General features: G+C 45.9%; 1 protein-coding gene across 3 annotated transcripts in view; it reads left to right on the plus strand.

The window, feature by feature from the left end:
* ZNF16 (zinc finger protein 16) overlaps positions 1 to 9,466 on the plus strand; it is a 103,321-nt gene extending 93,855 nt beyond the window's left edge. For all 3 annotated transcript variants that reach the window (XM_037735494.1, XM_017520369.2, XM_017520370.2), the window contains exon 3: positions 7,257 to 9,466. In XM_037735494.1, the coding sequence (XP_037591422.1) occupies positions 7,257 to 9,109 (1,853 nt within the window). In that variant the 3' untranslated portion in view covers positions 9,110 to 9,466. The remainder of the gene's footprint in view (positions 1 to 7,256) is intronic.
* Positions 9,467 to 11,805: the final 2,339 nt, after the last annotated feature.

Genomic DNA, 11,805 nt, shown 5'->3' on the forward strand with positions numbered 1-11,805 from the left:
TGGGCAGGGTAAGAGTTTCTTCTGTAATGCTGCTTGCTTATGACAAGGACCTATAGCTGTAGTGTCCCCTTTGTCTTTTTTCCTGTTCATTGGATGCCTTTGTGCATTTCTCCCCGCTTGTTCCCAGAACTTTATGTCTAGCATGCTCTCTGCCTGGAACCATGGGCTTTGGGAAACAACAGTTTGAATTAACTGCTTTAACTGAGCCTGATGCTATTTCTGTTGTGCTGATAACTGCTGTCCCATGATGAATCCCTAGCCTGAAACAATCCCTCCTGAGCTTGGCCATCCCCAGTGGGTACCAATGACTCAGTGATTATTTGACTTGACCACTTGATCTCTGTACCTTCCATTTTCAGGGGGTCTGCCTCTTTCCATCTTTGCAGCAATGATCATGTCGGTTTGCTCCACATTCGGGCGCCTGCTGTAATGATGACTCAGTTCGGTCTCCTCATACAGAGGTACCAGCTGTGGCGTTGATCACATCGGCTCTCTTCACATGGGGGCACCGGCTATGGCATTGGTCACATTGGGGTCGCCACCTTAGATGCTGATCACCACCTGCAGAGGTTTGTTCTACAGACCCAGACTCACTGACAGATGAATACATTCACTCACACACCAGAGTACAGTGTCATAGATGGGCTAGGGATGGCTGTCAGCTGCTTTCAGAGGGTGATTGTGGCTAACCCTATTTCTTGTCCTTCCTCACATTTATTCAGTATAGATTTAATGTTAGAGGTTCTAAGTCAGCATGCTTGTGGATAATTAACATGGTTAAAAAAGTGGTTTTACTATTGATAAAAGCTTTTGGTTCTGGGGCCCAGACTAAGCACCATTAATGGATAATTGCCCTTTGACCTCCCCTGAGAGGACCATCCAGCACAAAGTTTACATGAGTAAACAGAGTAGAGACGAAGGAATATGAGGTAAGCAGACTTAATTGGGGAAGCTTTTATTATCCTCATCTTTACCCTATTACTTAATGCTCTAATGTAAGAACTGGCTGCCTTCAGGCTGTCTCACTAAAACCTTTCGGCCTTCCAACAGGTTTGAAATTATAATCTATAACTTCCCTAGTATTTCCCTTAATATTTTGCCAACCATCCTGAGTGAATTCCAACACTAGAGTGTTCTACAGATTCAGTGCAATTGTTGTCGAAATTACAGTGGCCTTTTTTTGCAGAAACAGAAAAGTCAATCCTCAAATTTATACAGAGTTACAAGGAGCCCTGGGTAGTCAAAACAATTACAAAAAAGAACAAATGATATAGTAAGTTTCCAGGTAAAACTTACTACAAAGTAAGTAAGTAACAAAGCTGCAGTAATCAAAACAGGGTAGTACTGTAATAAAGATAGACATACAGCCTATTGGAATCAAATTGAGAGTCCAGAAATAAGCCCATACATGTGTGGCACATCGGTTTTCAACAAGAGTATCAAGACCTTTCAATCAATGAGGAAGGATAGCTCTTCTGCAAATGGTGCTGAGACAAGCAGATATCCAAATGTAAAAGAATGAAGTTGGGGCCAGATGTGGTGGCTCATGCCTGTAATCCCAGCACTTAGGGAGTCCAAGGTGAGAGGATTGTTTGAGACTAGGAGTTTGAGACCAGCCTGGGCAACATAGCAAGACTCTGTCTCTACAAAAAATATTAAAAAAAATAGCCAGGTGTGGTGGTGCCTCCACCAGAGGTGCTGAGACAGGAGGATTACTGGAGCCCAGCAGCTCAAGGCTACAGTCATTTGTGGTCACCACTGGACTCTAGCTTGAATGACAAAGTGAAACTCTGTCTCAAAAAAGGAATGAAGCTGGACCCCTACCTTATGCCATATGCAAAAATTAACTCCAAATAGGTCAACAAGCTAAATATAAGAGCTAACAACTCTAAAATTCTTAGAAGAAAACATAGGGATAAATCTTCCAAATCTTGGATTTGGCAGTGGATTCCTAGATGTGGCACCAAAGCAGGAGCAACAAGAGAAAAAAAATAAGACTTTATCTAATTTTAAAACTTGAATATCAAAACATATTAACAAGAAAGTAAAAAGAAGCTGGGCATGGTAGCTGACGCAGGTAATCCCAGCACTTTGGGAGGCCAAGGCAGGTGGATCACCTGATGTCAGGAGTTCAAGACCAGCCTTGCCAACATGGCGAAAATGGATCTCTACTAAAAGTACAAAAATTAGCTGGGTGTGGTGACACCTGTAGCTCCAGCTACTTGGGAGGCTGTTCCTTGAACCCAGGAGGCAGAGGTTGCAGTGAGCTGAGATTGTTCCAGTATACTCCAACCTGAGTGACAGAGCAAGGCTCTGTCTCAAAAAAAAAAAAAAAAAAAAAAAAAAAAAAAAAAAAAAAAAAAAAAAATAGTGAAAAAACATCATGCAGAATGGGGGGAAATTTGCAAATCATACTTTTGATAAGGGTGTAGTATATAGGATATATAAAAGTCTTACATTTAAACAACAAAACACAAGCTACCCAATTTAAAAACAGGTAAAGGTCTGGGAACGATGGCTCACATCTATAATTCCAGCACTTTGGGAGGCTGAGGTGGGTGGATCACCTACAGTAAGGAGTTCAAGACCACCCTGGCCAACATGGTGAAACCCTGTCTCTACTAAAATTACCAAAATTAGCTGGGATTGGCAGCATGCACCTGTAATCCCAGCTACTTGGGAGGCAGAGGTTGCAGTGAGCCGAGATCCTGCCATGCACCCCAGCCTAGGTAACAGCAAGACTTCATCAAATAAATAAATAAATAAATAATGGGCAAATAACTTGAATAAACGTTTCTACAGAGAAAATATATGAATGGGGCCGGGCGCGGTGGCTCAAGCCTGTAATCCCAGCACTTTGGGAGGCCGAGGCGGGTGGATCACGAGGTCAAGAGATCAAGACCATCCTGGTCAACATGGTGAAACCCCGTCTCTACTAAAAATACAAAAAATTAGCTGGGCATGGTGGCACATGCCTGTAGTCCCAGCTGCTCAGGAGGCTGAGGCAGGAGAATTGCCTCAACCCAGGAGGCGGAGGTTGCGGTGAGCCGAGATCGCGCCATTGCACTCCAGCCTGGGTAACAAGAGCGAAACTCCGTCTCAAAAAAAAATAATAATAAAAATAAAGAAAATATATGAATGGATAACAAGCAAAAGAAAAGATGCTTAACATTGGCCAGGTGCTGTGGCTCATGCCTATAATCCCAGCACTTTTGGAAGCCGAGGCAGGCAGATCATCTGAGGTCAGGAGTTCAAGACCAGCCTGGCCAACATGGTGAAATCCTGTCTCTACTAAATATACAAAATTTAGCCAGATGTGGTGGTGGAGGGTGCCTGTAATCCTAGCTACTTGGGAGGCTAAGGCAGGAGAATTACTTGAACCTGGGAGGCGGAGGTTGCAATTAGCTGAGATTGTACCATTGCACTCCAGCTTGGGCAACAAGAACGAGACTCCATCTCAAAAAAAAAAAAAAAAAAAAAAAAAAAAAGATGTTTAATATTGGTCATTAGAGAAATGCAGATCAAAACCATAATGAGATTACTATTTTACTTTCATGAGGATGTCTATAATCAAAAAACCAAAAGGTAAAAGATGTTCAAGAGGATGTGGAGAAATTGGGATCCTCATACATTGCTGCCAGGAATGTTAAATGGCACAACTACTCTGAAAAATAATTTGGTGGTTCCTCAAAAGTTTGAACGTAGTGCCACTTCTAGGTATATACTCAAAAGAATTGAAGACACGTACTCATACAAGTACATGTATATCATGTTCACAGCAGCAGTATTCATGATAGCCAAAAGGTGCAAACAGCCCAAATGTCCATCAATGGATGAATGATAAATTGTGGTATCTACATACAAATGAGTATAATTTATCCATGAAAAGGAAGTACTGTACATGCTACACATGGATGAATCTCCAAAACATGCCAAGTGAAAGAAGCCAGACACAAAAGGTCACATACTATATAATTCCATTTATATGAAATATCCAGAATAGGTAAATTCGTAGGGACCGAACCCAGATTGATGGTTGCCAGGAGCTGGAGGGAGCGGTGGGTGGGGATAAACTGCTTCATGGGTAAGAGGTTTTCCTTTGGAGTGATGGGAATGTTTTGAAAATAGAGGTAGTGGTTGCATAACATTATAGATGTACTAAATGCCAGTGAATTGCTCATTTTAGAATGATTTTATGTTATGTGAATTTCCCCCCAGCAAATTTTTAAGTCAAATGAAAACAACTTGCTGTAGGAGATGAAGAAGTAAGGAGCTCCCCCACCCGCGACCTGAGTGTGAGGTGCCTCTGGGGTTTGTTCAACAGACAGCCCAGCCAAGGCCCTGAGGGAAGTTGTGATGCAACCGTGGATGTGTCACAGTCACACATGGCCTTCACACAAGCATGGTTTATGACCTTAGTAATTATCTAAGCTGTTTCACAAACCTGGAAGTCACTCATTGCAAGTCTTTAATCATAAAGATGTTTCCTCTGCAGGTGTGTTTCATTCTAGAAGGGCTCAGAGCCCTTGTCCTTTTCTCCAATTGGGTGTCTGTACAGTGCAAGCAACTGTATTTGCTTTCAAGTCTTTTCCTTCACCTTTAAGCCCAGATTTTACTGACTTTTAAAAAAGATTTTCTTACAGGAAAATAATAGTTTTTATTTTCTATTTCCTTCTTATAGAGTAACTCATTTTTTCCCCACAGTTCTTAGATTACACAGAAGAATTACATTGAATTTAGTCCATCCAAAAAGCGATCTCTCACCATTTTACCTACAGAATTCATCTTTAGTTCCTATCTCTATAAAAGTCCTTTATCTATCTAAACAGTGGCTTGGGCTAGAAAACCAGTTCCTCATGGTCACCATCTCCTGGTCCACACCAGTGACATCTCATCTCAGTTGGAGGTCACCAAACCCAGCTAGTGGGCTGGTTTTTACATCCTGCAAGCTAAGAATGGTTTTGTGGTGTTTTTCAAGGGTTTTAAAAACAAGACCATATGACAAAGATCATACAGCCATAACGCCTAACACAGCTCCTCTCTGACCCTTCACAGAAATGCCTTTCTGATTGCTGTCTCTGTTGTTGGCACATCCTTCTTCATCCTTCCTTGGGTCACTTCTCCACACAGACAGAGGAGGGCAAGGGTCTCCTAAGTCAGTGTTTGGCAGGGGCAGAGGATGACGGGACAGCAAGTCCCAGGACATCCCTGTCAGGGCTGAAGAATTCTGTTCAGACCTCACCTGTCCCAGCAGCCCCCATCCCTCATTGCTCCTGGGAGCCCAGCAGCATTTAGATGCCACACTTCCCAGACACCCCCTGGAGCCAGGGCTTGGGCTTCTGACATGGAGAGCTGAAGCTGGTGGGGGACACGGGGAGGGCTCCTGCAGCCCATGTGAAATGTATATCAGTAGGCCTGCCAAGAGGTAACAGGGTGGTAAAGAAAGATACCTGCATCTGTGTGCTGGCATGTAGGGCAGCTCGGCAGGAGAGGAGAGGCCTGATCCCAGACTCCAGGAGGCAGGCAGCTACAAGAGGGTGTTCTGGCTGAAAGCAGCACAATACAGTGTGTCTGAGCCACAGGTGTCAAGTGACCCAGCATGAAGTGTCACCAAGAATGCAGTGGGCAGAGGGGCAGGTTCCAGGAGGGTCATGGTGAGGGCTGGCCCAGTGGCCAGATTGGATCTGCATTGACACCACAACTCCTTGGGAACAGACAATTCAGACTGGAGGCAGAAATGGAATGCTTTTATGGTAGAATCTGGAAGTCCCAGACGGGGAGAGGCAGTGAGGGAGCAGGATGGGCCCAGGAGGTGGGTGGGAGGGGCATTCGAGGGGCATCCTTCACCACCCAGTCAACACTACTGACTGCAGCTATACCAGAGGGCTTCCATTTTTGGGGATGCAGTCCTGTATCAGGGAGTGATCCAGGCTGCGAGAGATAGCCAGGATGGTGGCGAGTAAACTGGGTAGGGTGCTGGCATTTATGATCATGAAAGGGCTCTCCAGTGAAGCCTGTGGAAGGGAAGCAGGCAGCCCGAGGGCCATGTGGAGAGTGCTCTGGGCAGGGCAGACCCAAAGGTGGACACATCTGCCCTGCTCAGAGTATAGCAGGGGCAGAGGTGGAGGTTGGGTGTGGGAGGGCCTGGGTCACACACAGGCCCAAGAGGCACTGACAGGATGTTTGAGTGCATGATGTTGCTGGGTCTGATGTCACCAGGCTGTGGGCAGGAGGGGAGGTTGGAGGCCAGGGAAACTGCTCAGCATCCAGGTGGCAGTGTGGCCTGGGATGTCAGTTTGAATGAGAGACTCTGCATCTTCATATGAGTAAGGGACGCAGGGATATGAGGGTTTCTTTGTTCTGCAGGTATGAAGAGGCTGAAGAATTTGGCCTGATTTTGGCCTGAGCCAGAAAGGGTGGTGCTGAAGCCTTTTCTGGCAGTCACGGAGCATTGTGTGCATTTTCGGCCTGCAGAAAGATGATGCACATTGTTACTAGGCCAAAAGCTGTCCAGCAAACCAATCAGGATTGCAGGTTTTCGAAGGTACAGGTGGCCTTGACAGGACATAGCAGTGTCTAAAGGGACCTCTGTTGAATAGGATGGAATCTGACATTCCACACAGATGTGGTTGAGTGATGCCTCCATGCAACTCAACCTGCCGTGCCTTGAGAGCCAGCTATGTATCTCTGTGTGCAACAGGGTCTCTCTCCACACTAGTGACTCCTAAGACCAAGATGAATGCTATTAGCGTGTACTGACAGAACTGGAGGTAGCTGATAAGACTCACACATGGCAGTGTGGAGAGAACAAAGGGTAAAATATGTAAAGAGTGGTGTCAGTTGTTTTTCTGGTACAAGTGGGAGAGGGGAGAGGCACCTGGATTTGGGCTTCATTCCAAGGTAGAGCTGACAGGACTTGGCAGTGGCTTGCTGTGGGTGTCAAGGAAGAGGGGAGTCAAGGGACACCATGATTTTGGCCTGAGCCAGAAGGCAGACTGCAGGAAGATTTGCTGAGATGTGGAGTCCTGGGGAGGGCAGGTTATCAAGAGCTCTCTCACTCATCTACAAGCCCCCATGCAGCCTTGTCACCCAGTGCTCCTCCCTCCCCTCCCTGATGCCCTCTGATCTGGACTGCTACCCTGGTGGTCCCGTGCACCCCTTGCCTCCTCCACAGTTATTGGGTGCAAGTCTGGCTGTCTGAGTTCCTGCTCCTGCTGCAGCACTGCCTTCAAGTGACATTATATTTATTGTTTCAGATTGTGACAGCAGGACCGAAGACAAGGAGTTTCTTCACAAAGAAGACATTTGTGAAGATTCGGAATCACAGGCAGAAATACCAGAAAACTATGCTGGTGATGTTTCCCAGGTGCCTGAGCTTGGAGATCTATGTGATGCTGTAGCAGAAAGAGACTGGGGAGTCCCTGAAGGCAGGAGGCTGCTGCAGTCCCTCTCCCAGGAGGGGGACTTCACACCAGTGACCATGGGGCTCCTTAGGGGCCCCTTTGGGGAGAAAGATCTGGACTATAATGGTTTTGACAGTCTCTTCAGTCTGAGCCCAAACCTCATGGCATGTCAGGAAATCCCTACAGAAGAAAGGCCACATCCATATGGCATGGATGACCAGAGCTTCCAGCACAGTGTGGACCTAACCGGTCATGAGGGGATTCCCACAGCTGAAAGTCCACTCATATGTAATGAATGTGGGAAAACCTTCAGAGGAAATCCTGACCTTATTGAGCGTCAAATAGCCCACACCGGGGAGACTTCCTTTATGTGTGATGATTGTGGGAAAACCTTCAGCCAGAACTCAGTTCTTAAAAACCATCATCGATCTCACATGAGTGAGAAAGCCTACCAGTGCAGCGAGTGTGGGAAAGCCTTCCGTGGGCACTCAGACTTTTCTAGGCATCAGAGTCACCACAGCAGTGAGAGGCCTTATATGTGTAATGAATGTGGAAAAGCTTTCAGCCAGAACTCGAGCCTTAAGAAGCACCAAAAGTCTCACATGAGTGAGAAGCCCTATGAATGCAATGAATGTGGGAAGGCTTTTAGGCGGAGCTCAAACCTCATCCAACATCAAAGAATCCATTCTGGGGAGAAGCCGTATGTATGCAGCGAGTGTGGGAAGGCCTTCAGGCGAAGCTCAAACCTCATCAAACACCACAGGACTCACACAGGTGAGAAGCCTTTTGAGTGTGGCGAGTGTGGGAAAGCCTTCAGCCAGAGCGCACACCTAAGGAAGCACCAGAGGGTCCACACTGGAGAGAAGCCTTATGAGTGTAATGATTGTGGCAAGCCCTTCAGTCGGGTCTCGAACCTCATTAAGCACCACAGGGTTCACACTGGAGAGAAACCCTATAAGTGCAGTGACTGTGGAAAAGCATTTAGTCAGAGCTCCAGCCTTATTCAGCATCGGAGAATTCACACTGGAGAAAAGCCTCATGTGTGTAACGTATGTGGAAAAGCCTTTAGTTACAGCTCAGTTCTCCGAAAGCACCAGATAATTCACACGGGAGAGAAGCCATACAGATGCAGTGTCTGTGGGAAGGCCTTCAGCCACAGCTCAGCCCTCATTCAGCACCAGGGCGTGCACACAGGTGACAAACCCTATGAGTGCCATGAATGTGGGAAGACCTTTGGTCGTAGCTCCAATCTCATTCTTCACCAGCGAGTCCACACCGGAGAGAAACCCTATGAATGTACTGAATGTGGAAAAACCTTCAGCCAGAGCTCAACCCTCATTCAGCATCAGAGAATTCATAATGGGCTGAAGCCCCATGAATGTAATCAGTGTGGTAAAGCCTTCAACCGAAGCTCAAATCTCATTCACCACCAGAAAGTTCATACTGGGGAAAAACCCTACACCTGTGTTGAATGTGGTAAGGGCTTCAGCCAGAGCTCACACCTCATTCAGCATCAGATTATCCACACTGGTGAGCGCCCCTACAAATGCAGTGAGTGTGGGAAAGCTTTCAGTCAGCGTTCCGTCCTCATCCAGCACCAGAGGATTCATACTGGGGTGAAGCCCTATGACTGTGCTGCTTGTGGGAAAGCCTTCAGCCAGCGATCAAAGTTGATTAAACACCAATTGATTCACACCAGGGAGTAGACTGTTGGGCTGGTAGGAGTGAAACTGAGAATAGTTCCCTCTACAACTCCTGTCTGGCCATTGTCTAAGGGTCTGTCACTTCCCAGATCTAAAGCCTGGACCTAGCTCACTGCCCCACTTCTGGTGGCCACATGGCCTAGGACCCTCCTTTGAAACATCGTTTACCGGCTCCCATCTCACTGTCACTGCTTCTACCTCTTGTGACATCTTGGGTTTGGTTTGGTTGTTACAGCTTGTGAACAGGCTGCACATTTGTTACGAGGGAGAAGCTTATGGAAGCTGCATATTCATCAATAGAGTTTATTGTTGTAATCAAAAGTTACCAAAAAAAATAAAGTGACATTTGGTTTGAGATAACCATAGTAGTTTTTTGTTTGGTAATTAGTTTTGTGGGGTAAATTCTTTGTCACTGGCTGTAATTGATATTTTGTTTATATAAGTCAAGAGTTTTTTCAGGTCTGATTGCTCTGTCATTGTCCCCAGAAGTGGTACCTACTTATCACCACCAATTCCTTACCCTTCTTTGTCCCTCTGGCTCCAAGACTTGAACCCAAGGCTCACCCACTGCCCCAATTTTCTTTACGCATATCTGCAGTCCGAGGTCAGTTGTCTCCTCTCACTGGTCTGCTGTGACTCAGGCCCCATCCCTCATTCTGGGCTGCTGCATGGCTGTTCCAGCTTCTAGTTTCTTGGCTACAGAGGAAGCTCTCTCTATGCACTTGATTTTCGTGCCTGTAAGCTTCCAGGCTGTTGTTTCCACCTACTCAGTGCCCCGCCCTGAGGGCCCAGCTCACCCACCCTCATCCTTAGTTCTCAGAGCTGTGCTTCAGTCCCCTGAACAAGGAGAAAGCCTGGATACTGAGAGGTCCCCTCAATACTATACAGCCGGTCTGGGGGTGTCAGGACACAGCTTCATGAAAAACCAAGCCCTGACCAAGTTTTGTTGGAACACAGTATAGCCATTTGTTTACAGATAGCTATGGCAGCTTTTGCACCACAGAATCAAGCAGTTGTGATTGCATATGGTGCACAAAGCCAAAGTATTTACTTTCTGGTTCTTTATAGGAAGGTTTGCTGACCGTGCCTTGGAATGCTCCCTGTGACCTAAGTTGACTATCATAGCTGGATTTTCCCAGAGACTTGGAGTTCTTGCAGGAGTTGAAATATGTTTTGGGACCACAGGACTATACTGTGGAGTGTTTTCCTGTGTGCAGTTGGGTGATTCCTGCACAGTTTCCACAGCCACAGAACATCCATCCGCCTTGCCACTCCCCAGCACACAGTATATCCTCTGGAGAGATACAAGACCTAAATGTTGACCACAAAACTCTTAACTGCAGTTAAGAAATGGTATGTGCAAAGTATTTTAAACTGTACCCAGTCCTTGGCACTCTGTGCTAGGCATTGTTAACATTAACTGAAAATTATTATCTTACAGAAGCGCTAAGGGAGCTGAAGAAGTAGACTGGGGTCCAAGCTTCCAGGAAAGAATACAGAACCATCCCATGGAACTCCCCTGCCAAGGGAAATGCTGGCTATTTAGGAATCCCACTGCTTTGCTGTGACCTAGGTGAGCAGGCAGAAGTCTAATTTTCCTATTTAACTCTGCTTTGACTTCAGAGTTGTCCAGACAGATCTGAGCACCTGAACCAATTCTTGTTCACCACTAGCAGCAAGGGAGGCCAGGAAGTGTAGATGATGGCTTCTTTGTTGGAAAGGCTGTAGAGAGCTCCTAAAACATGAGGAAGTTTTATGAGACTTTGAATAGTCATAAGTGATATATGTTCACTATAAGCTACATTTTTTATAGTTTTTACATTTTTAAATAATTTCACACACAAAATTATTACGAGTACCACAAAGAACACTCAAATCTCTTCAGTCAAATTCCCCAGTTAGCATTTTGCCACATTTGTTGTATCATTTTCTTATTCTCCCTCTCTGTAGATAAAGACATTTTTGCCCTGAGACTGAGTTGCAGATGTGATGCACTTTACCCCTAAATACATCAGCATGTGCTTCCTGAGAACAAGGATGTTCTCTTTCATGACCATAATATTAGTTGGAAAATGAATTGGGTTTTTTTGAGGCAGGGTCTTCCTCTGTCATATAGGCTGGAATGCAGTGGTGCAATCACAACACTGCATCCTCAACCACCTGGGCTCAAGCAGTCCTCCCACCTCAGCCTCCTGAATAGCTGGGACCACAGGTGTGTGTCACCAGACCTGGCTAGTTAGTTTTGTTTTTTGTAAAGATGGGGTCTTCCCATGTTCCCCAGGCTGGTCTCGAACTCCAGGCCTCAAGTGATCCAACCAAAGTGCTGGGATTATAGACATGAACCATTGTGCTTGGCCAGGAAAATGAATGTTGATGGCATGCTATAATCTATAAACCTTATTAATGTTTTGCCAGTTGTTCTGGTAATGCCCTTTATAGGATTTCTTTTTTTAAATTTTCCTGGCTGAGGATCCAATCTGTGATCACACATATGTGGTTGTCATGTCCTTCTATCTGGAGTACTTCAGTCTTTTTTACTTTGAGACAGAGTCTTGTTTTGTTGCCCAGGCTGGAATGCAGTGGCATGATCTTGGCTTGCTGCAACCTCCACCTCTCGAGTTCAAGCGATTCTCATGCCTCAGCCTCCCAAGTAGCTGGGACCACACGCATGTGCCACTATGCCTGGCTAATTTTTTTTT

The sequence above is a fragment of the Cebus imitator genome, unplaced genomic scaffold (genome assembly GCF_001604975.1).
Source record: "Cebus imitator isolate Cc_AM_T3 unplaced genomic scaffold, Cebus_imitator-1.0 Scaffold826, whole genome shotgun sequence".
Taxonomy (NCBI): Eukaryota; Metazoa; Chordata; class Mammalia; order Primates; family Cebidae; genus Cebus; species Cebus imitator.